Below are 24,676 nucleotides of genomic sequence, written 5' to 3'. Positions count from 1 at the left end.
CAGTGGATCCCACTGAGTGGAGCTAACCCATCTGGGCCAGAGCTTATGACAGTGGACCACGACCCCCCAGGGACCACAAAGCACCGGGTAACAAAAGGCCTGAACTTTATTAATTCTCCGCCCATCCCACCCCACAAGGCCCCTGTGGGGAGTCGGCCGAGGTCAGAGGTCACCAGGCCTCGGGGCCGGGGGGCCCGAAGCGCCTCAGAAGCTGCTCCTGGTCCTGCAGGTCCTTCCGCACCTTCTTGCGCATGTAGAAGATGGGGCAGTCCCGGCTGCGGGTGAGGACGGGGGTCAGGGCCACTGCCCCTGCCCGGGCACACCAGAGTCCCACTGCCCAGCCCAGTGGTGGGGCAGGGGCCGTTCCCAGGACTTTGGCCCCTGTATGCTGCCCACCCACCTCCCCTCCCACGATGGGCTGTTTGCTCAGCGGGCATGGGGGGAGCCGATAACAGCGGGTGCTCACTCAGGCGCTGGGCCACCAGCCGTATATCACCTGGCACCTGGCGTGGGAACCCGCCCCGCCCACCTGTTCCCTGGGGAAAGGCTGGCCCCGCCTTGGCGGAGGGGGCCAGGACCGTGTGTGTGTGTGTGTGTGTGTGTGTGTGTGTGTGTGTGTGTGTCTCCCCATTTCCTGGGCAGATACTGGGTGCCCAGCACCCCCCACTCAGCAGCCCCCAACCCCACCCCAAGAAGGCTGGGATGGGCACTGGCCCGTTTTGCAGGCCAGGACGCCGAGGGTCGGCGATGCGGGGGGCGCCGAAGCCTGAGAGCCCGGAGCCAGGGCTTTGGTCCATAGGCCTCGGCAGCTCAGAGGAACCTGGGCAGTCCAGCGCTGGGGCCCAACAGGCATGCCCACCTGGTGCAGATGACGTCCTCGTGCAGGCTGCCCTGACAGCGCTGGCACTGGGTCCAGAGGCGCGAGAAGCGCTCCTCCAGGGCGTTCAGGTGGGATACCTGGGGATGGAAGGGCTGAGTGGGCGGCCCTGCGCACCCCCAGCTGCCCCTCCCCACCTCCCCTGATCCCTCACCTCCTTCTGATACAGCTCCGACCCCCGGGCTTCGCAGAACTTGCACACGGCTCCTGGGGTGGGGGAGGGGGGCAGGTCAGCCTGGGCCGCCCCACCCCTGCCCCTTCCCCGCCCGCTGCCCATCCCGGCTTCTGAAAGTCCCCATCGATGAGAGAACAAGGGAGCAAGTGTGTGGAGAAAACTCCCTGGGGAACTCCCAGGGCGGGGGGCCCAGGACCCTCGTGGGGCTGCCTGCAGACAGGAGCCCCCCACCCAGGGGCCGGGGCCTATCCAGGTAGCCATGGCAGCTCGTGGGGCCGGTGCCGGGGACCTCGGGTGACGGCAGAGGTGGGAGGGCAGGGGAACGGGCTCGGGGTCGGGGACGGTGCTCACCCTGGTGGCTGAGGACAGTGCGGCAGCCAATGCAGCAGTTTTGGCGTTTGGCGAAGGCCAGGAGGCCGCCCACCTTGCCCGTGAGTACTGTCTTGCAGCGCGTGTGGTCCCCGCCTGCGTGTGAAGGCAGGCGGTGGGCCCGGTGCCCTCCCCCGCCCCCCACCCCGGTACCCCGCCTGCCCCGGCTGCCCCCCGCCCGTACGCAGCAGCACGGCCTCGGCCCGGCCCTCGCCCAGGATGGGCTCGAAGATGCGCAGGAGAGGCTTGGCGAGCTGCTGCTCAAGGTAGTACTGCGTGTCGATGGGCAGGCTGTGCTCCAGCACGAAGAGGGGGTCCTGCGGGCAGAGGGGCCGGGGTGGTCTCACCAGGGGGGCAGAGTGGAGGGGCCGCAGCCACACACACAGGGGCCCGGGAAGGGATAAGGGGCTGCGGTCCCTGCCAGGCAGGGGGGCAGGGGCTGTGGTCAACAGCGGGCAGCCAGGGTGAAGGGCACCGGGAGCTGCCGTGCGTCTTCCAGCCATGAGTGGGGGCAATGGTGGGGGGCAGTCACTGGGCCCGGACTGGGATGGGGTCAGAGGTCATGGGGGTCCCTGGCCACGGGCCCTGTGATCCATGCTAGGGTCCACAGGTAGGAGCCCTCAGGTCACCAGGGAAGGGTCAGAGTTCACGGTGGGGACAGGAGATGTGAAGGTGGATGTGAGCTGGAGCTGAAGGTTGGAAGCCAAGATAAGAGGTAGCAGGACAGGAACTAGGGACTGACAAAGGGGTGGGGGTGGGGTCACAGGTCACTGGACATCCAGGTAGGACAGGGGAGGGTATGAATCCAAGAGAATTACAAGTTGAAGATCCAGGATCAAGGAGTCAGTAAGAGACACAGAAACAGGTGGTGAGACAGACACTCTCGCTCTGTGCAGTGAGGCTAGGCCCCCTTCTGCAGGATGGAGCCAGGAGGGGTCAGAATAAGGGGGGTGGGGTGGAGGGCCTCTCCAGAGGGTACCGGGAGGCCCGGAGCAAAGCACTGTGGAGCCAACTCCCTCGGGTGTGTTGCGGGGCGGTTCTCAAGGCCCCGTGGGGCCTGCGGAGAGAAACACCCTCCCCGCCAGGCCTGGAAAGCAGAAGTGAGAGCAGAGGAGAGCTGGGCGGGAGCGGGCAGCCCAGGTGGGCCTGACCTCGGACTTCATGTAGGCAGCCACGCCCTTGGCGGCACTGATGATCACGTAGGGGACACGGTCACCCAGGCTGGGCGCGCTCCCGGGGTCCCGCTTCCTCATCCTGCGGGGAGACCGGGGCGGCAGGCTGGGTGAGGGCAGGTGGGACGGTGGGGGCAGGCTGGGGGGTAGGAAGTGGTGGGCCCAGCTGGAAGGAGAGGGGCTATTTCTGGCCGGTCCCGCCCCCTACCGCGCTGGGCTGACCTCTCGGCCAGCTCCACATGGGCCTGCTTGCCCGCGTAGTCTGCGGCTGCGCGGGTCAGCTCCTTGGTGATGACCAGCTGTGAGATGTCGATGCGGTTACATAGCAGGTCGGAGATGACGTCCTGCGCATGCGCCACGGCGCCCGCGGGGTCTCTGCAGGGGGGCGGACAGATGGACGGGCGTCACCAGGGCGTCACCAGTGGCTGTGGCCGCCCGGCTGGCACCTCCACTGCCCTGAGGCTGGGGAACCAGGATGCGCTCCAGGGGCGGGGAGGGGCCCTGCCCGGCCGCAGGCTGCCAAGTGGCAGAGGCAGGGCCGGAACCCGCAGCTGTCCGACCCCACACTCTTTCCACAGCTCCGCCACCGACAAAGGGCTGGGCCTGACACCTGTGTCCCCAAGGGAGGAGGGGCTGGGGGCTGGGCTCCTGGGCCTGAGGGAAGAGAGGCCGGGCTCCAGGTCCGGGTGCGGGTTCCACACACCGGTCGATGAGCAGGCGGCGCAGAGAGGCGGTGACGAGGTTGGCCACTAGGGGGCAGTTGTCCCTGCGCACGGCCTCCAGGCCCTTGCAGTCCATGCGGTCATGGGCGTCGGACCGGGAGGAGAAGAGCAGGCCCGCATACCGCTTCTTGCTGATGAGCAGGTACGGGAAATAGACCTGGGGGGAACCCGCGGCTGAGAGCCCCTGAGGCTGTGGGGGCCAGTGCCCCATCCTGAGGCTTCCCCAGAAACAGACAGGGCCAGACAGGGATGGTCCCTGGGACACAGGACTGGGACACGGGAAGATGGACCCTAAGACCCCAGCACCTCAGCTCAGGGGGACACCCTCAGCACTCCAGGGACCCCAAGTCGGAAATGGGCTGGGATAAAGCTAGACCCTAAAACCCGAGATCCAGACACTGGGGTGAAGTCTGGAGAGCCCCAAATGGGGGCCTGAAACAGACCAGAGGCAGAGGGGGGAGACCAGGCAGCACCCCCTCAAAGACAGCAGACTAAGGGCAGGGAGTGAGCCCTGGGGCAGGGACAGGCTCCAAATCTGAGAGGTGTACCCCGAGGCCTGACCCCAGCTTCGAACGCGGGGGATGAATCCGGCGTGAGGGCTCCCAGACCCAAGCCTGTCGCACGCTGGGAGGCAGGGAGCATTGGACAGCGGTACCCCGATCCAGGAGTTGCCCCGTCAGGGCCCCTGCTGCACAGGACAGCCCCTGAAAACACCTGAAAACCAGAGACGCTCCGAGACCGACGGGGTCTTTAGGAAACAGACACCGTTCTGCGTAGCAAAGCCCAAGGCTTTTGGGGGTTTCCAAAACCAAGGTCCCCAAACTCAGGAGGATCCAGGCAACACAATACCTCAAAACTGGGGCTTACGAAAAAGAGTTTTTAAATAAATAAATTTTTTAAAAATAAGGGACTTTGCTGGCAGTCCTGTGGTTAAGACACCATGCTTCCACAGCAGGGGGTGCCGGTTCGATCCCTGGTTGGGGAACTAAGATCCTGCATGCCGCACAGCATGGGCAAAAAAATTTTTTTTAATAAATAAATAAAACTGGGGCTGATGAACTCAAAGAATAGGATACCCAGGGCACCCAGATCAGCACACCTCGAAATGGAGACATAAGCAACGATGGGCATTCCTGGACGCTGATGCAGTAGGAGAACCCTACCCAAATGCACTCAAACTTTGCAGGCACCCTGAGAATCAGAGACCCCCCCCAAAACTGGCAAGACCCACGTCTGCCCACTCCAAGCGCTGGGGGGCCCCCACTTACTTTCTCAAACTCTAGCCGGATGGGTGAGGGGAAGTGGCCAGACACCCAGTCCGCAGCCTCCCGGCCCAGGGCCATGGCCTCAGCCACAGAGGAGACGCCAAATCGGCACATGACAGAGTCAGTGTCGCCATACACCACCTGGGGAGGGGCATGTGTGACCCAGAGGGTTGGGGAGATGCTGGCGGCCCCTGCACTTCCCACACCAGCCCCAGGCCTGTCTCAGGCCAGCAGGCGGCAGGCAGGAGGCCCCTGACCTTGGCATTGGCACTGTAGCCGTTCTCCACTGTGTACTTGGACTCCACGAGCTGCTTCGTTCTCTCAATCATCTGGCGCCCGAACCCAGTGACGCTCTGTCAGAGAGAGAATCAAGCAGAGTGAGGGCCCAGGGGCCGTCCTCAGGGAACACGGGCTTAGGGTCCCACCTCTGCTGCTTTCTGCAGGTTTGAGTATGGACGAGCCACTGCCCTTCTGGGCCTGTTTCCAAATCTGCAAAATGCGGCTACTGAGCTGCTCCTTAATGGTCTGCTGGAAGTAGGTCCCTGGCCCAGAGCCCTGGGCACAGAGGAGGAACTGACTGCAGCAAACAGTGGTGGAAAGGCAGGAGCCAGAAGAGGCCATCAGCTCAGTGTTTCTCTCCACGGAGGTGCTGAGAATCTGCGGACACTGCAGGCAGCTCTCCGTGGTGCAGGACCACTGACATTCCTGGTCCCATCCCCCTATCCTTGGGCAATCAGAAATGTCCCCCCAAAGGTAGGGTGCTGTACCACGGCCATGGAAAGACCATTCCTTTCCAAATAAGGAAACTGAAGCTGGGGGAGGAGAAGGGACACACTAAGGAGAAACAGGCATGACTCTTCTGTTTTTGTTTGGATCTGCCCAGAAAACCTTTGTCTTTAACTAGAGCATTGAGGCCACTTATGTTTAGTGTAATTACTGATTATATCTGAGCTTAAATCTACCATCCAACTAACTGTCTTCTATTTGTCCCACCTGTTCTATGTTCCTTTTTCTTTCTAACTTCTTTCTGGAATGACTCAGTATTCTTTTTTTTATTATTATTCCACTCTGCTGCCCCCATAAGCTTGAGAGACAGAAATAGGGAAAGAGGCTAAGAAACAGAGACATAACAGAGACAGAGGGAAGGGGCTGAGAGGGAAATGAGAGAGAGACAAGGCCAGGAAGCAGCAGCTGCTACGAGGAAGCCCCAGGGGAAGCAAAGCCACACCCTCCTGCCTGGCCTCCCCTCGGGGCTGGAACCTGACAGCCAGACATCCAATTCTTTCCACCGAGGAGGATGGGAGATGCCCCCAGAGATTATGAAGGGCCAGTAAGAGCAGTAAGGGTGGCCTACTGTAAAAGATTAACCTCGCTCAAAGAGAGGCCTGGCTCTCGGCTGGCTCCTGGGAGGGAACCTCTAAGCCAGGGGTCCCCAACCGCCGGGCCATGAACCAGTACCTGTCCGTGGCCTGTTAGAAACCAGGCCACACAGCAGGAGGCGGGCGAGCAAGTAAAGCTTCGATTGTATTTACAGCTGCTCCCCCCCCACCTTGCTCGCGTTACTGCCTGAGCGCGGCCTCCTGTCAGATCAGCGGCGTCATTAGATTCACACAGGAGCGCGGACCCTACTGTGACCTGCGCATGTGAGGGATCTAGCTTGGTGCTCCTTGTGAGAATCTAATGCCTGATGACCTGAGGTGGAGCTGAGACGGTGATGCTAGCGCTGGGGAGTGGCTGCAAATACAGATTATCATTAACAGAGAGGTCTGACTGCACAGAGACCAAAATAAATCAGTTGCTTGCAGACTCATATCAAAACCCTATCAGTGAGTGGCAAGTGAAAACAAGCTCAGGGCTCCCACTGATTCTGCATTACGGTGAGTTGTATAATTATTTCATTATATATTCCAATGTAATAATAATAGAAATAAAGTGCACAATAAATGTAATGCACTTGAATCATCCCCAAACCAGCCCCCCGCCCCAGGTGCATGGAAAAGTTGTCTTCCACGAAACCGGTCCCTGGTGCCAAAAAGGTTGGGCACCGCTGCTCTAAGCCCTTGGCGTGTCCTGCCTGACAAGTGTCTTTGTTCATCTGGGACTTTGGGTCACATCAGGTGATCTGTGCTAACGTGATTTGTGGTGGGGCCTTGGGCCACATGATATCCAGCTTGACGTCTGGAGGGACTGGAGACTGAGTAACTAAGGTCAGTCACATGGCGCTCCATGCACCTGACCCCCAGTAAAAACCCAGGACACCAAGGCTCAGGGGTGCTTCCCCAATGGGCAGTACCGTGTGTATGGTCACACATCAGTGCTGGGAGGAATAAGTGCTGTCTGCAGGACTACCCTGGGAAAGGCAACTGGAAGCTTCCACCTGGTCTCTCCTGGACTCTGCCCCATGTGCCTTTCCCTTGGCTGGTTTTTTTTTTTTTTTTTTTGCAGTATGCGGGCCTCTCACTGTGTGGCCCCTCCCATTGCGGAGCACAGCTCCGGACACGCAGGCTCAGCGGCCATGGCTCACGGGCCCAGCCACTCCGTGGCATGTGGGATCTTCCCGGACCGGGGCACGAACCCGTGTCCCCTGCATCAGCAGACGGACTCTCAACCACTGCGCCACTAGGGAGGCCCCCTTGGCTGGTTTTAATCCCTATCCTTTCACTGTAATAAACCATAACGATGAGTATAACAGCTTTTCTGAGTTCTCGGAACCCTTTTAGTGAATCACTGGATCTGAGGATGGGCTTGGGGGCCCCTGAACTGTAAGTGGGTGTGTGTGTGCACAGGCCCCTCCCAGCATAAGGCCCACCCACTGCCAGTTCTTCCAGGTGTTCCACCCACAGCCATGTGAGGACTGACACAATGTTCAGGAAGGGAGCTCCCCGTGGCTGGAGGTAACCAAGTCTGGAATGTGCAGGGACCCAAACCCCAGGGGAAGGAGCTAGACAGAAGACCTCTCTAAGAATCTCTTAGGCCATGAGCTGAGGCACTGATCCCAGCGTGGCAGAACCTCAGACTCAGGCGCTCTGTGGTCGTGCCGTGGGTCTGTTTTTCCGTATGAACAGCAGAGTAAACAGGCCTAGGATGCTGCTGTGGCGGGGAGGGAGGTAGTGGGCTTTTATGCCCACATTCCCTCTCAAAGCAGAGCACTGCCCTAGCACCGGCCAAGCATCTTCCCTGGGATCCTCACACAGGGACGGGACAGGGGACCCTCGTGCCTGTTCCAACTGTGACCAAGAACACACCGCGAATTAACGGCCAGAGCCTGATCGTGCCGTTGGGTGAGCCCCCAGCCCCGCCCCAGCCCCCCGACAGAAACACGGCCCTGCTCTCCCATCAGGGGGAGGGAGCGAACCTGCTCTCTGCTCCCCCACCCTCATGTGGACCAGGGTAGGAGGTGGGCTGGGGTGGAGACTGCCAGGGACATAGGGGCTGTCAGGTGACTGTGTGACAGGTGAAAAGAATGAGCAAAGCTGCCTCCCTCCCTCAGTCCCTCGGCCTCTGCCTCCCCCGCCCCGCCCTGCTCCACCCCAGCCCTCCCGGAATTTATCTGTCTGCAGAGCGCCAACTGCTTTCCCATACACATTTACTGCTGTCACCATCTGTGTGCCCGCAAGGCTGGGCACCAGGGGAGGAACTCTCATCCACTGTGTCACCTGCTGGACCCACAGGGCACGAGGCCCAACCTACAGTGAACGGTCAGCAAGTGTTTGCTGAACCAACGAATGAACCAATCACACAAGCATCCGCTCTCCAAAAGGTCAGCGGGTTGGGGCGATCTGGGCCCTGACCTCTACGACACTGAGCCCTGGTTCTCCCTAAGGGGTGGTTGTCCGTCCCCTACCTGCCGCGGTGCACTCACCTGTGAGATCTCCAGGCATGGCAGCTTGCCCACCTGGGCACCAGTGAAGCCGTACACAGAGTTGGCGCTCACTTTCAGTGCCAGCTGCCGCCCGTCCAAGACCTGCCGCCGTAGGGGGTCTGTCTCCTTGGCCAGCTCGGCCTTGGCCCTGGGAGGAGAAGGAGAAGGGGGAGGCAAAGGCCATTCAGGTGGCATTTCAGGCCTCAGGGGCAGACGAGAGGCCCGGGCCTGGGCACTGGTCAGGGTGCCTTTCTGACTTTCTAGAAAGGGGTGTCACATACACTTGTGCAGGCTGCACACCGCACAGAGGTGCCCAGCACAGGGGCTGGAGGGAGCTGCCCGCAGCGGGTGCCTTGTTCTAACGCAGGCACAGCTGCAGCTCAGTGCACCCATGACGGACAGGGATCGCCAGGCCGCCTCAGCAAGGCTGAGCTACGAGCAGGGGTGGGCGGCCGGGCTCAAGAGCCCACCTCTTCCGGGCGCTGAGCAGGTTCTCCAGGATCTGGGGCAGCAGCCCCTTCCGCACCGCCGTCTTCACAAACTCGTCCCCCGTGGGTGTCTTGATGAACTGATCCTCGGTCAGGCTGGGCCGAAGGTGGTGGGGGTGACACGCCTGGCCTCCCTGGCTCCTCCTCCATCCCCTCTCGGGACCCCCCCACCTCTTGCCAGTCCCCTCCCCTCTCCACTAGCTCTGGATCCCCAGCCCCAGCCAGCCTGAGGCCGGCCCCTGGGTGGTCTCGGGGTACACGTGGCGAGCGGGGCCACCATACCCCAGTTTCTGGGCGGCCCCGGGCCGTAGAAGCGTGGTGTAGCACAGGTTGTGGGCCATCATGATGGACGGGTACAGCGAGGAGAAGTCCAGGGTGGTGATTGGGACATCATAGTACCTGGGGGGCCGGGAGGAGTCAGGGCGGGGAGCCCCCCTGCCCCCACCAACCCCGCCACTGGGCCTTACCCTTTCAGGGGCTCGATGACCGTGGCCCCCGTGTAGTCCTCGCCGCCCTCCGTCTTCACCACGGGCATCAGCAGCCCCTGGCGCATGGCCTGGGAGGGCAGAAGGCGGGAACTGTGGATGGGCGCGGGCAGGGCCCCTCAGCAGGGAGCGTGGTGGCCAGGCCCGCCCTGGGCTCCGCCCGCTGACCTGCCGCAGCAGCTGGGACACGACCTTGACCTGCTGGCCGCGGCTGAGCAGGTAGCTGAGGGGCACGCCGGTGACGCGCGCCATCTCCATGGCATTCACCAGCACCATGAGGCGCTCCAGCAGCCGCAGGGGCAGGAAGGCGTCCTTGAGGCAGTACACGGCCAGGCGGCGGCGCGTCTGGTCGTTCCCATTCTGGGGACGGGGGCAGGCATTAGGGGACAGGGAGGCGACAGCGTGGGAGGAAGGAGGAAAGAAGGGCACAGCCTGAGGACTTAGTGAGGCCCAGAGGTCGGGGCAGGGCAGCGGAACAAAGGTCGCCATGCCAGAGGTCGCGGGAGTGGGTAGGGACAGGGGTCCCATTTGCGGGGCGAGATCAGAGGTCGAAGGTAGGAGCTAAAGGGGACGGTCAGGAGAGCAGGCGGATGTCCCGGGCCAGGAAAGTAGGTGGGCGCCGAGGGCCAAGGTCGGGAGGGTGGGGAGAGAAGGGACGGCGGGAAGCGGGTCGGGCGGCGCGGGCACCTGCAGGTCAGTGATGATGCTGTGCTGCACGTCCTCCTTCTGCTCGCCTAGGAAGTGGAAGCTCACGGCATTGAGCGTGTAGGACCGGAGCTTGTACTCCCGCAGCAGCACCTGCAGCGAGCGGGAGCGGGTGGGCGGCGGCCCCGGGGAAGCGGCCCTGTGAGGGCGGCCCCCGCCCGGCCCGCCGTACCTGCAGCATGTCCATCTGCACGCGGCCCACCATGCTGACCACCTTGCTGTCCCGCCGGCCGGTCTGCCTGGACTGGAAGGACGAATCCCGAATGCTGGAGCGGAGGCCGGACACACGGCCCAGCAAGGGGAAGGTCTGCACCTGGGGGCACAGCACATGGGGAGAGCGGGGGCTGTGGCGGTGGGATCCGCACGGCCAAGCCACAGCAACGGTAACCAGACAACCCATGACACCCCCTGCGGTGCCACCCTCTCTTCCTGCTGGGAGCCCCGCGGGCAGGGGCAGCTCTGGGGCAGAAGGACCCTCTGTGGCTGGACAGGCACGGATGGGAGGCTGGGACAGGGAGAGTCAGGGGCCTGAGGGCTGGGGCGTGAAGGGGCAAGGATGGTGCCCAGGGGCTGCGGGAGCGGGGGCAGGGGCAGACTTGGGGATGGTGCTAGCTTGACGGGGAGGCAGCGGGTGCTCGGGGTGGGAGGCCTGGAGGACGGCAGGGCACGGTGTGGAGCACCAGGTCTGCACTGGCGACAGTGCGTGAGCCGGGGCCAGGTGTGGAGGAGAGGCCTGAGCTGGGCTGGGAGCAACGAGGCTGGGGCTGGAGGGCAAGGGCAGGGAGCGGAGGCCGGAGTATAGACGCCAGGCCGACAGGGGTGGGCTTCTCCCTGGAGCTGCCGGGGGCCTTAAAGTGTGCTTGTTTGCTTTTTCCATTATGAAACTGGCCAAACACAGAGAAAAGGAAGAAAATAATACAATATATACCCCGTTAGGAGTTGAACTGGGTCCCCCCAAAAGATGCTGAAGTCCTAACTCCTGCACCTCAGAATGTGACCTCATTTGGAAATTGGGTCTTTGCAGGTGAGCAAGTTAAGTTGAGGTCATTAGGGTGGCCCTGATCCAATATGACTGAGTCCTTAGAAAAAGGGGACATTGGAGCACAGAGGCATGCACAGGAGGGAGAGTCAGGGAGAGTGCCACGTACACTCCAGCAATGCCTGAGGCGACCAGAAGCTAGGAGAGAGGCCTCAGAAGGAACCAACCCTGTGACACCTTGACTGGCCTTCCAGCCTCCACACTGAGAGACGACACACAACCGTGGGGCTTTGCTACGGCAGCCCCTGCAAGCTCACACGACCCCCCAGGCCCACACCAGATTCAAGCAGCAAGGTTTTGCCACCTACTTCAAGGACACCCCCTTTTTTCCTTATTTTTTGTTGACATATTTTAAAGCCCGAAGAACAAGGCGCTGCACCCCTGCCCACTTCAATCTGCCCCTCCAAATACACGAGCCTTTTCTGACTTAACCACGAGTGCTTCCTCGCCTCTGCAAAAGCCACAGAAACCTTCTGGGCTCTGAACGGGGCAGGGACGGGGCCAGAGCCGGGGTTTCAGGGAGGCAGCCGCCCACAGCCTGAGCCCTCGGTGGGGTGTCTGAGGGCAGCCCCACGCCCCCGCCCGCCCGCCACACCTTGAGGATCTGGGCCCGGGAGATAAGGTACGGAAGGTCGAAGTTCTGGATGTTGTAGCCAGTGATCACGTCGGGGTCCATGATGCGGACGAAGGCGGACCAGGCCTGAGGCAGGAGCACACCGGGTCACCCAGGCTGTCATCCTGGTCAACCCCCTGCCATGGATCCTCCCCACTCCTGGAATGTTCTGGAAGCCCCCAAGAGCAGCCCAAGAGCCCTCCCACCCGTGGAAGAAAGACTGGGAAGGTGCTTCTGAAAATAACGAATCCACAGGGGAAACGGCTCAGAAAACGGCCTCGCGCCTGGGAGGTGCAGTGTGGGGAGCTGAGGAAAATGGGGGTCGGGGGGCACGGAGCGAGAGCCACCTGGAGCAGGTCCTCCTCCCGCTCGTAGCTCTGCACCTTGGCGCCCAGGATGGGGGCGCAGGGCCGTAGGGTGAGCGCCAGGCGCAGGAAGGGCTCTGGCTCGCCCCAGCGCAGGCCCAGGGAGCAGATCTGGATCACGGGGTCCCGCTCAGGCTCCGGAAAGATGCCTGCAAGGGGAGGGAGGAGGGGGAGGCGGAGACCTGACCCCTGATGCTCCCTCGTGGCACATCGGGTGGGTGTACCTCTAAATCTCACCTGGCCCACCCACTCCTTTCTGTCCCCACTGCCTGCAGAGCCTGTACAATCCACCCTGGCTCCCCACTGCCTGCAGCTCCGGGCCCTCTACCCATCCCTCACAGACTGGGCCCTCTTCCCCATCCCTCACAGACTGGGCCCTCTTACTCATCCCTCACAGGCTGGGCCTACCTGCCCCAGCGCCTCTGCACTCGCTGCTCTCTCTGCAGGGAATGCTCTCCCCGCCCCATCCCTCTTCACGAAGCTTAGCCCCTCACCCGAGGCCTCCCCTGCCCACCTGTCCGAAGCAGCCCTGTCTGTCTCCATCACCTTCCTCCTTTGCGTTGCGAGTCTTTTAATAACCTGTCTGCTTGTGTGTCTACTCCCTTCTCCCTGAGTGAGCTTAAGAAATGCAGGGACTCCCAGGGTGAGACTGGCATATCACTAACATCCGGAAGGAGGAAGGGAGGACCCCCAGGCCCCGGGGACACACCTTTGCGGCCCGCGCACTCAATATCAAAACTGAGCACCCGCAGAGGTGCGATTCGCTGCCACTGCCCTTCTGGTGGGTGACTGACCACATCCGACCACAGGACGTCCGCCTCCAGCTGACACAGTGTGGCCTGTGGGGACAAGGTGGGTCAGCGTCTGCAGGGTCCCGGCTCTGTGACCCCCACCCCACCCCGGGGACCCACGCACCTTCCCCTCCGGCCTCAGGACGTATTTCCCAGCCGGGAGTTCCAGCCAGTTGCAGCCAACGATGTCCGCGTCCACCATGAACCTGCAGGGGGACGAGGGTCAGTGGGCAGAGGCTGGCTTGGGGGGTGAGGGGAAGGAGGCGAAGGTTGGAGAAGCGAGGCGGGGGCCATACCGGATCTCAAAGTCAACGTTGGCCTCGTAGGGCGCGAAGCTGGGGGTGCCCAGGCCGGCAACGCGGATGCCCTGCTCCAGGACGCGGCGGGCGGGAGCCACGAGGCGGGGCAGCGCCAGAGTGATGCGCAGAAACGGGGAGGGGCCATGTCCGTGGTACCCAAACATGCCTGCAGACGGAGCGGGTTGGCACCGGCCTGGAGGGACCCCCACCCACCTGGCCCCTGGGGCAGCACTCACTCTGCCGGGAGCACAGCTCCATGGCCAGCACGGCCGGCCCCGTGAGCTCCTTGCCCCCGCGCTGGTCCCGGCTGATGGCCGTGTTCAGCTCCCGCTGCAGGTCACTCAGGTGCTCAGGCCCAAACCCTGGGTGTGGGAGGGCCCGTCAGAAGTGCAGGGGGCCTCCAAGCGGTAGGGGCGAGGAGGGGTCTTCGGGGTCGGGGCCACTCACCGGGGGGTGCCGGGGTGTAGAAGTAGGGCGCAAAGCCGTGGATGTGGCAGCAGACAGAGACGCCCTCATCAGTGACCCCGAAGGCGCGGATCACCGGCACGGAGTCCTGGGACGGCAGGGGCACCCCAGGCAGGGGCCGTGCTAGGCCTGGGGGTGTCATAGGGTGAGGCAGGGGCTGCTCTCTCGGACACCTCAAAGGTGTGCCTGCCTCCCCCCTGGTTTACGTGTCTACCCTTGTCCTCCTTACAGTCCTTTTCCCACTGCACAGCTAGAGGGAGCACCCCACTTTTTCCGCAAATTTCAAAAGTAGAATCAACTTTGTGTGGGCAGCATTACGAGCTTTAACCTAGGGATAGGTTCGTGTAACTGCCACCAAATTGGGGGGCAAGACGGTCCCGTCACTCCAAACGGCTCCCTCCAGCTGCCCCTTTGTCATCACACGTGCTTCCACCCGGCCCGCGGCACTCCGGTCTCTCCGCCGCGCCTGCCTTTGTCGCCCTCTCGGTCTGGCTTCTTGCGCCCAGCGTGGCACCTCTGGTGTCCATCCAGGTCGTTGCATTTGTCAAGTTTGTTCCCTTTTATTGTGGAGAACCACCGTGCGATATGCTACCCATTCACCTGCTGCAGGACATGTGAGTTGTTCCTGGTTTTGGGTGGGTAGGAATAGAGCTGTCAACATCCATGGATTTTGTTTGAATGTAGGTGTTTGTTTCTCTAGGGCAAATACCTAGGGGTGGAACTGCCACATTCTATGGTAAGAGTAGGTTTAACTCTTACATCTCAATAAAGCTTGGGGGAAAAACCAAAAATTCAATTACTACCAGAAAAATAAAAAGAGTAGGTTGAACCCCGTAGGAAACTGCCAGGGTGTTTCCCAGAGCGGCGGCATCAAACTGCGGCCCCACCGAGCACAGGGAGCTCCTGGCACCGTGCAGCCTTGTCCGCACTTGCTGGCGTTGGTATATTTCACCTTAGCTTTCCTCCCAGCTGTGCGTTTGCGTCTCATGGTGGCTGTCATTTGCATTTCCCTGATATCTGATGACACAGCACATCATCTCATGTGCTTATTTGCCATCGTAGATCCTCTAGCGAATTGTCCAAGTTTTCTGTCCACTTTCGAACTGGATTGTTTTCTTTCTCTTGAGATCTGAATGTTCTTTATTCGCAGCACTGGTCCTTTGTCAGACATATGGACCGCAAACGTTTCCTCCCCGCCTGTGGCTTGTCGTTTCATTCTCATACAGGGGAGTCTTCGAAACACAAGTCAGGGCTTAGAGGGGCTCTCCCCATTGCCAAAGGCTCCCCAGCTTTCTCAGAATGGAGCCCCGAGGTCCTCAGTGGGCCAACGGGATCTCCCGCGACCTCCCACCTTCATCTTCACCCCTCGCTCCCGCCTCACTGGTCTCCTGGCTGTTCCTTAAACATACCAGACCTGCTCCCTCCTCAGGACCCTCTGCCGGGAATCCCGCTTTCCCAGACATCCCTAGAGTTCCTTGTTGCCTCCTCAGAAGGGCCTTCCTGCACCTCCATGACGTGAGGTCCAGCACCGCTGCCCTACTCGATGCTCCTCGGTTACCCTCACCACCACCTCACGTTCCGCTTCCTTTTTTTTTTTTCCTGGCCGCACCATGCAGCTTGTGGGATCTTAGCTCCCCGACCAGCAACCGAACCTGAGCCCTCGGCAGTGAAAGCACAGAGTCCTAACCACTGGACCGCCAGGGAATTCCCTCCACTTCCTTTCTTATTCTGCCTCTCCTTCTAGAACGTGAGCCTCTGAGCGCAGGGACCTGGTCTGCCTGGAACAGGGCTGCCTCAGTGCAGACATTCATTTGTTCCTGACTAACTGGATGGATGAATGTATACCACACCACACGCCTCTCCCCTCTGCGAGGAGCCAGCTCCTTCAGGCCTCATTTAGAAGATGCCCCCCTCCTCCAGGATGCCCCCACCCCAGCCCTGTCCCTCCCTCTCACAGCCCTGGTCACCTGGGCGGGGACTATCTGTGTCCATCTCCTCCCACAGAGCCAGAGGGGCTGACCTGACCCAGCCTCCACCCGGGAGCCCAGGGCCCCTCCTCCCACCCACCAGGTCTCTGTCCCCCAAACTCACCCACGTAATGGTCGATTTCCAACTGCTGGAAGATGAGGGGCTCCGTCTGGGGGTCCAGGGGGGGTGGGGAGGGCCGAAGCCACCGGGCATCCATGGCTGTCGGGGAGAGCTGCCCTGGACGCGGGAGAGGGAAGCAAGGCTCCATGGGGTTGTGGTCCTGCTTCGGAAATAAGTGCTAAGTGCCTTCCCAGCCCTGCCAGTGATCCCTCAGGTGGCATCAGACTTGTGAAAAGAAAGTCAGGTGGAGGTCGTGGCCTGGATCAGGCCAGAAACTCGAGAGAGATTCAGGAGTCAAGGGTCAAAGTTAGACTGGAAGTGACAGGAAACAGAGGTGGCCTACTGACATGGGGTCAAAGGCCAGCCCCTTGTGGAGCTCAAAGTGAGCCAGGGGCTGGCAGTCAGAGGTTACAGGTCAGCTCCATGGTTCAGAGGCATGACAGGCGTGGGGTGCAAGGGGCTCCTGCTCTAGGTCTCACCGTCCGCAGCCCCCTCCAGGGCCGACTGCAGCTCCTCCTCCTCCTGTTCCTGCAGCCTGTGCTCTGCCTCCATCTCCTCCATCAGCGCCAGCTCCTCCTCGAACTGCGATGGCCGATATGCCTCATCCTCATCCCAGAGGCCCCCACGGGCCCGCTTTGGGGGCACCCCAGGCCCTGGGCCTGGTCGCCGCTTACCATCCATCCTGTGGGGTAAGTTGGAGCAGGGTGAGGGTGCCCATCCCCTCCATGGCCTCCCATGTACCCACCATGACCGTGAGCTTTTAAAAAAAAAATCTCCAGAGTGGGGAATTCCCTGGGTCCAACGGTTAGGACTCCGTGCTTTCACTGCTGAGGGTGCGGGTTCAATCCCTGGTTGGAGAACTAAGATTCCACAAGCTGTGCGGCGCAGCCAAAAAATAACTATCAATCAGTCAGTCAGTCTCTGGAGCGCCTGAAGAGTAACATGACTCTCCACCCCCCCCCACACTCTCCCCACCCCAACCCCCGCCACAGGCTCGGGGGGTGCTGGCACCTTCCAGATGCCCAACGATCATCAGCAATGCCCAGCTCAGTTTAACCCTTTCCTCACATGCTCAAGCCCTCCACATGATTTTTGTCCTCGTTTGCTTGCCCCTTGCCAACCCCTTGGCACCAACCCTGCACACCCTCCACCCTTTCTCATCACAGATGTGGTCCTCAGATCATCCCTTTCCTCCCATAAGCCCCTGTCCTCAATGCCCTCGCCTGCCCCTCTCCCCATTGGCCCAGGCCTTCCTCCTACAAACAGCTGGGAAGCGCCTCCTTCAGGCCTGTAATTTGAAGTTATTAAAAATGAAAAAATTTTATATTAGTTATTTATTTAGAAAAATAAGTTGTAAAAAAGTACACTTCTCCCAGCATCAGGCCAGGACGGAGGGGATTATGAAAACTAAGAGCAGACCCAGACCCAGCTGGGAGAGAGTGGGGGAGGGGACAGGTCAGCTGCCCTAGGTGCAAGGGAACACCTCTGGATCTTATAACTATCCCCCCACATCCAGTCTCCCCTTAGTCCTTTTTGCAACAGACCCCTTGCCTTGGAGCTGCCACAGGCAGTCCAGCCTCAGACTACAGTTCCCAAGGTGCATTGCAAGGGGTAGTCACATGATCGTGTTCTTTTTCACGGAATGGGGGTGAATGTGAGGTGTGCAGCTTCTGGGACAGCCTGAAAAGAAAGCCTGCCTTGCAGCCTTTTCCCCCTTCCCCATGGCTGGAGCGTGGATGTGGCGGCAGTGAGCCAACCTTGACCACAGGGACAAGGACAACACTGAAGGGGATGCAGAGCTCCAAGATGGAAGGAACCTGGGCCCTTGACAACCTTCTGGAGCAGAGCTGCCTACCTTTGGATGGTTATGGGGAGACATAAACTTGTATCTTTCCTGGGCTGCTGTGCCTTGGTGTTTCTTTATTATAGCAGCTTAGCCTAAACCTTAACAAACACAGCATGGAAATATTCCGAGCTGACTGGGGATATGTTATGGCAAATGTTGGTGGCATACAATGGTACACTTCTTAGCATTAAAAAGGAGGTGGCCGCTGATATACTCACAGGATGACCGCATTTCAAATAGACAGCTAATGGGAAGCAGCCACATAGCACAGGGAGATCAGCTCCTTGCTTTGCGACCACAGAGACGGGTGGGACAGGGAGGGTGGGAGGGAGATGCAAGAGGGAAGGGAAGAGATACAGGGATATATGCATATGTATAGCTGACTCACTTTGTTATTAGCAGAAACTAACACACCATTGTAAAGCAATTATACTCCAATAAAGATGTTACCAAAAAAGTGCATAAAAGAAGCCAGACACAGGAGTACATGCTGGGGAAATGGGGAGTTACTTTTGGGGTGATGAAAATGTTCTGAAACTAGACAGAGGTGGTGGCTGCAGAAAATTGTAAATGCACTAAATGCCACTGACTACACACCTTAAAATGGTTAATTTCACCTCAATTTAAGAAAACAGTATATATTGTATGATGCCATTTACACAAAGTTATAGAATAGACTAAGCTCATCTATGGTACTAGAAATCAGGCTGCTTCTGGGGTGGGAGAGACTGACCGGGAAGGGGCATGAGGTTGTTTTGTGGTGTGATGGAAATGTGCTGTACATCCAACTGTACGCTTGAGACCTGTGCATTTCACCATATGTAAATAGCACCTCAAGTAAAAGCAATAAAAGTGGGGAGGCTGCAATTCCACATCTAGGGGTTTATGCTACAGATATACTATCACATAATGAAAACCTGCATTTACAAGGTTATTTCCGGCAGCATTGTTTGCAGTCGCAAAAGACTGGAAACCACCTAAATGTCCTCCCCTGGGGGACTGTTTAAATAAGTTACATGAATTCCGTTCCATGGAATATTATGCAGCTCTATAAAGGAATGAGGAAGCTCTCTATGTACTGAGACAGAGGACTCTCAAAGACCCATTGTTAGGTAGAGAAAGCAAAGTGCAGAATGTTGTACATAAGAGAACTTTTGTGTGTATATATATATATATAAAAGGTGTCTAAGAAAATCAAGAAAATGTTTATCCTGATTCTAATTATTAGGAAACAATCAAACCAACGATAAGACTGGCCTGCAAGATGGAATCTTCAAAAACTGTCGAAGTCACGAAGGGGGGAAAAAGGGCCAGGAAACTGTTTTAGATTAAAGGAGAGACTACGTAGTCATGACAACTAAATGCAAGGTCAGATCTTGGATTAAAAAAACAAAAATAGCTCTGAAGGCTATCACTGGAACAACTAGGCAAATTGAATAAGGATTGCCTATGAGATTACAGTATGCCTCATGGTAAATGGCCTGATTATAATTATCCTATAGTATCATGATGACTACAACTTGCAAACAGTTCAGCCAAAAAAAAAGTGTACGTGTGTCAAGATAAAGCGAATGAGGCAGCACATTCACAACTGGCAAATCCAGGCAAAGGGTTCATGGGTGTTAATTGTTCTTGTCTTGGGACTTCTCTGCAGGCTTGGAATTTTTCAAAATTAAAAGTTGGAGGGAGGGCTTCCCTGGTGGCGCAGTGGTTGAGAATCTGCCTGCTAATGCAAGGGACACAGGTTCGAGCCCTGGTCTGGGAAGATCCCACATGCTGTGGAGCAACTAGGCCCGTGAGCCACAACTACTGAGCCTGTGCGTCTGGAGCCTAGGCTCCACAACAAGAGAGGCCGCGATAGTGAGAGGCCCGCGCACCGCCATGAAGAGTGGCCCCCGCTCGCCACAACTAGAGAAAGCCCTCACATGGAAACAAGGACCCAACACAGCCATAAATAAATAAATAACATTAAAAAAAAAAAAAAGTTGGAGGGAAACACATAAAATAAAAATAACATTTTCACAAGGTGGGTGGGAGAATCTATCTAAAGATGTTGGCTTTTCATGCAGAGTTCTGGCAGGATGGGTAATAAACTGGCAACACTGGTTCCCTGGGGCGAGAAGACAGTTTGACCAAGAGCTAATTCATATACCATATGATTCACGCATTTCAAGTGTATAGTTTAATGGTTTTTAGTATATTCAGACTTGTGCAACCATGACCACAGCCCATTTTAGAACGCGTTCAACACCCCACAAAGAGACCCTCTGGAGTCAGCCCATCCCCCTCCTCCCCCTCCCCCAAAGCACCACTGATCCACTTTGTCTAGATGGATTTGCCTGTTCTGGGCATTTCCTAGAAGTGCAGTCTTGTGTCTGGCTTCTTTCCCTGTGGGTGATGTTGTCAAGGCCCAGCCACGTAGCACGGATCAATGCTCCGTTCCTTTTAATGCCTGAATATTTCCCCACCGCGTCGCTATCTCACATTGTGTTCATCCACGAGGGTTGTTTGCACCTTTGGGCTCTTGTGAACAGTGCTGCTATGACCGTGCAAACGCGGGTTTTGTATAAGGAGAAAGAATCTGAACCAGCTCTCCTCTGCGCCCTCTGAAGTAACTGTGAGAGATGCAGAGAGTCAGGACCTGGGGGAGAAACCCAGGTGAAGCAGAGGAAGCTGAGGGTTTCCAGGAGCCTGGAGGAGTGGCCAGACCTGGCCTGGCAGAGGGAGGTAGAAGGGGGCCGAATGGCAGCCCTGGGTCACTGGGCTGTGGCCAGGGGGTACGATGGGAGGGCAGCTGTCACCGGAGCAAAATCTAGGGTCCTGGACTAGTTCCCTATCCCAGGCACTGCCCTTAGCTCAGTCAGGCGAGGCAGCACTAGAAGGAAGGAGGCCCCTGGGTGTCCCCCCTCAGGGGCCCCAGCGCAGAGCTGGAGTTTGGCAAACGCTGTGAGCTTCTTCCTTTCTCGACGCTTCAGTAGCAAATACTGAACAGCGAGCGAATCCAGCAGTAACACACTATGATGAGTGTCTGCTTCGGGTCAGACACTAGGTTCTCTGTGACTCACTCCTTCGAGGTTGTCATCCCATCCCACCCAAACTCACGGCTTTAAATGCCACCTCTACGCTTTTGTGTCTCCGGCCCAGATTTCAGCCCGGCCTCCAGACTGACAGATCCAACTGCCCACTGTAAGCAGGTCCCTTCAGGCACCCCAGACTCCAAAGCCGGGCTCCTGATCTCCCCACAACCGTGCTCCTCGCACCACACCATCTCCCCGATTGGGTAAGCGGCAGCTCCCATCAAGCCAACAGCCTTGGAGTCACCCCAACTTCTCTCTTCCCCTCAGACCACACGCTCACTCCATTTGCAAATCCCATCAGCTCTGCCTTCCAACGGCGGCCTCCCAGTCTGGTCCCTCTGGCTCCCTAAAATGGTTGGCCGCTTTATTTTGTGCATTGCTGCTTGTCTGGCTCCCCCTGCTGGAAAATGAGCTCCTAGCGGGCAGGGAGGCAGTTTCCTTCACTGCAGTATCACAGGTGTCAATAACAGCGTTTGGACCATAGAGGGCGCTCAAGAAATATCTGTTGGGACTTCCTCGGCGGTCCAGCGGTTAAGACTGCACTTCCAACGCAGTGGGCGCGGGTTCCATCCCTGGTCAGGGAACTAAGATCCCACATTCCCTACCACAAGGCCAAAAAAAAAAGGGTGCTTCCTGCCATCAGCATCCTCAGACCTCCCCTATCCCCCAGACTACTGCAACAGCCCTGATTCCTGACCTCTCCCAGCCGAACCAGCTTATAAAGCCTCCTCCCCCACACCTGGGGAATTTGTCTTCAGGGCTCCCATTCCCCTGTGAAAGAATTAAAAAATTAAAATAAAACGACTAGGATAAAAAAAAGAAATATCTGTTGAATGAATGAACAGCCTCTTCCCCCACCCCACCTCCATCTCCGTCCTTGCACCCTGCCCCCTCAGTGTTCTCCACTCAGGAGCCAAAGGGATCCCATACAAGTGTGTCAGATCATCCCTTCCCTGCTCTGCTCGGATGCTGCCCCTGGCTCTCATCTCATGCAGTTAAAAGCAAAGCCCTCATCTTGGCCCACAAGACCCTGCACAACTGCACCCCACCCTTCACGGACACCACCTCTGCCCTCTTTCCCTTGCTCACTCCAGCCACTTGCCTCCTCTCTGTTCCTTAAACACTCCAGGCTTGGTCCTATCCCAGGACCTTTGCACAAGCTGTTCCCGTTGCTCTGCAAATGCTCTTTCCCAGATCTTCCCATGGCTCCCTCCTCCCCTCCTTCAGGTATTCATTTGCTCGAATGTCCCCTACTCAGCGAGGCCTCTTTAAAAATACAGCCCCCTGCCCCATGCTGATACTCTCCAACCCCTTCCCTTGCTTTACTTTTCTTGCTGGACTTTGTCGCTGTCTGGTGCACTGTAGCAGGTCTTAAGAGTTCTCAAAGTGTGGTGCCCTGGACCTGCAGCATGAGCTTCTGGTGGGACCTTGTATGAATGCTGATTGTCAGGCCCCATTCCAGGCCTACTGAACCAGGGCCTCTGGGGGTGGGACCCAGCAATCTGTATATCGAGCCCTCCAGGGACTCCGATGCTGCTCAAGTCTGAGCACCACTGCTTATTTATTTTGTTTATTGTCTGTTCCCCACGAGGAGAATGGAAACGCTGTGAGAGCAGGGATTTCATCTTTGTTTCCTGCTATATCTCATGTCCCCAGGAGAGTGCCTGGGACTGAGTATGTGCCCAATAAACATTTTCCGAATGCAGAAGGAAGGAAGGAAGGAAGGAAGGAACTCACAGAATTTTCACCAAAACTTCTGAGGGTGGTGCTGCTATTAACCCTCCAACACAATGACTGGAACTGAGGCCCAGAGAGGTGAAGCCACCTGCCCAAGGCGGCACAGTTAGCTCAGAGGGGCAGAGCCAGGGTTCAAACCCAAGCAGGCTGGCACCTGAGCCCCACCGGAAACCAGCGCTCCAGATTGCGGCCTCCAGGTGTGCCAGGAGAGGTATGGGGGTGAACTGCCCTCTGCCCAGTTGGGGAGACAGAATGAGGACAGGCTCATCAGCTTGCTCACCCCCGTATCCGGGCTCACACACATCTGCTGAGGGATTGATTAAATAATGACAGATGGACCTATGCACTCTTGCCCCCCAGAAAACTACACACTTCACTCTTTGGTCTTGTCCTGACTCTGAGCCTCTCTGAATCCCGCTGCCCTTGTCACAGGCTGGGGACCATGTGGGCTTGTCTGACTCCCTCAACAGACAGAGAACCTTTGAGACTAGGGCAGGGCTGATGCTTCTCTGGGTCCCCAGCATCACCCAGCACGGTGCCTGGAACGCAGGCCACTTCAAGTTGTGTCAGTTTAGACTCCTCTCCAGTGTCACCGACTCCACAAGTCTGCACTGAGCCCCGGCCTTCTTCTCTCGGCTCCCAAAGACCAGCACTACCTCTTTATAGCTCAGAGCGCTCTGGCTTGAGGTTTCCTGTCCTTCCCCCAGCCAAACTGAATTATCACTGGCTCCCCAGTGCCTAACAAAGGCCCTGCCACACGAGCAGCTGGCTGAAGGAATGAAGAGAGGGAATAGCATTGCAGGAGGAGGAAAGGGCATGGCAAAGGCCCTGAATGGGACAGGAACCTAAGGGGCCTGGGTGGGGAAGTGCAGGAAGTAGGGGGGAGAAAAGGCAACAAGAGGTTCCTGGAGTGGGTGTGGCCATGAACCTGACACACTGACATCACCCTGCCCACTCACTCCACCTAAGCTCTGCCCTCAGGGTGGCACCCCCAAACTTGTTCCCCCTCAGCCTTCTCTCTCCAGCCTGCTGCTCAAACCGCAAACCGCAGTAATCTCGGGCTCCCCTTTCCTACCCGATCCCATCGTGCGGGCTCAAACCCCAAACACAACCTACGCCTGATGGATTCTCCCCACCTGCACTGCAGGCGGAGCCACCTACGGTCCCCTCCTGCCTCCTAACTGGCCTCCCTCCTTCCACTCTTGCTCCTGCTACAATCCTATCTTCAGTCAGCCGCCAGGGACTTTTTTTTAAAACGCAGGAGAGGGTCACGTTGCTGGGATGTTTAAAACCTCCCCCGGCTCCCTATCGAACCTAGAATAAAAGCTAACCGCACACCGAGACTTACAAGGCCCTGCAGGATCTGGTTCTCTATCCCGTCTCCAGCCTCACCTGTTCCCTCCAGCTACAAGCACTCCAAGTTCCTTCCTACTTCGAGGCTTTTCCCCTGGACGACCCCCCTGCCCGGATCGTTCTTTACGTGGCTGACTTCTCTCTCAAATGTCACTTCCCCAGAGAGACGATTCCTGATCACTCTAGTTAAAGAAGCAGGCTACTCTGTTTTACTTCACTTGGGATAACGTATCACAGGCTTGAAAGCATTGCTTTATCGTTTATACTTATTACTTGTCTACTGTCTGTCTCCCCCTGAGACAGGGACCTTTTCTAACCTGTTCCGATTGTAGCTCCTGCTTCTAGAACAGTGCCTGGCACAGAATACTCAATATTTAGTGAATAAAAGATGTCGCTATGCCCCCACGTGCACCATTCAGTCCCCAATGCCTCCGGAACCGGTCTCCCCAAAGACCCTCCAGGGTGAGTCCACGGAGCCCAGCGCATTCGCCCCCCGCATGCCGAAGGGGCGCCCCACCCTCTTCATCTTCCCGCGCGTCCCCGTGCACGCGCCCACAACAGGCCCCTGCCCCTCTTCCGCGCGCCCCCAAGCCAAGGGGATTTCTCTCGCCGTCACGCCCCACGCGACCCCTCACAACCCTCTCTCAGTCCCACGTGCCCAGCTCCTCAAGCCCCCCTCCCCGCCAGGCCGAACTTCCTGCAATTCCCCTTCTCCCGTAACTCACCCGCTTCAAACGGCGTTTCCCGCCACAGCCCACGCCGCCGTGACCCCTGACTCCGGCGCGCGCATGCCCAGAGTAGAGGCACGCCGAGCCGGGCCACGCCCCTACCGCACGAATGGGGGAAGCCACGCCCTGTTTCCCCCACCTCTGGGGCACAGGCC

General features: G+C 58.4%; 1 protein-coding gene across 3 annotated transcripts; it reads right to left on the bottom strand.

The window, feature by feature from the left end:
• Positions 1-88: 88 nt before the first annotated feature.
• Positions 89-24,627, bottom strand: POLD1 (DNA polymerase delta 1, catalytic subunit). Of its 3 annotated transcripts, none has more exons than XM_004286143.3 (27): positions 24,519-24,627; positions 16,260-16,462; positions 15,784-15,897; positions 13,675-13,821; positions 13,464-13,589; positions 13,225-13,393; positions 13,053-13,134; positions 12,847-12,976; positions 12,120-12,286; positions 11,755-11,859; positions 10,293-10,433; positions 10,103-10,213; positions 9,584-9,775; positions 9,398-9,486; positions 9,213-9,329; positions 8,913-9,026; positions 8,443-8,590; positions 4,838-4,933; positions 4,584-4,721; positions 3,297-3,472; positions 2,816-2,968; positions 2,573-2,675; positions 1,606-1,738; positions 1,404-1,517; positions 1,032-1,084; positions 860-957; positions 89-275 (listed from the first exon to the last, which is right to left on the bottom strand). In XM_004286143.3, the coding sequence occupies exons 2-27, from the start codon at positions 16,459-16,461 to the stop codon at positions 170-172; spliced, it is 3,324 nt and encodes a 1,107-aa protein (XP_004286191.1). In that variant the 5' UTR covers position 16,462; positions 24,519-24,627; the 3' UTR covers positions 89-169. The 3 variants fall into 3 exon arrangements, with proteins under 3 accessions (XP_004286191.1, XP_049559319.1, XP_049559320.1); XM_049703362.1 differs by having other exon boundaries at positions 12,156-12,286; XM_049703363.1 differs by lacking the exon at positions 24,519-24,627 and having other exon boundaries at positions 15,784-16,005; positions 16,260-16,396.
• Between the last annotated feature and the right edge of the window lie 49 nt (positions 24,628-24,676).

Source organism: Orcinus orca, chromosome 20 (assembly GCF_937001465.1).
Source record: "Orcinus orca chromosome 20, mOrcOrc1.1, whole genome shotgun sequence".
NCBI classification, from domain to species: domain Eukaryota; kingdom Metazoa; phylum Chordata; class Mammalia; order Artiodactyla; family Delphinidae; genus Orcinus; species Orcinus orca.
This window is presented reverse-complemented; position numbering and strand designations above follow the sequence as displayed.

What these genes read in the sequence shown, in the direction of transcription:
- POLD1 (XM_004286143.3), bottom strand. Translation starts at nt 16,461, where the DNA reads ATGGATGGTAAGCGGCGACCAGGCCCAGGGCCTGGGGTGCCCCCAAAG. An exon ending in CCTGGAGGGGGCTGCGGACG is followed by an intron (nt 15,898 to 16,259) that starts GTGAGACCTAGA and finishes TCCCGCGTCCAG; the next exon opens with GGCAGCTCTCCCCGACAGCC. An exon ending in GGGGCCGCCCAGAAACTGGG is followed by an intron (nt 9,027 to 9,212) that starts GTATGGTGGCCC and finishes CCTTCGGCCCAG; the next exon opens with CCTGACCGAGGATCAGTTCA.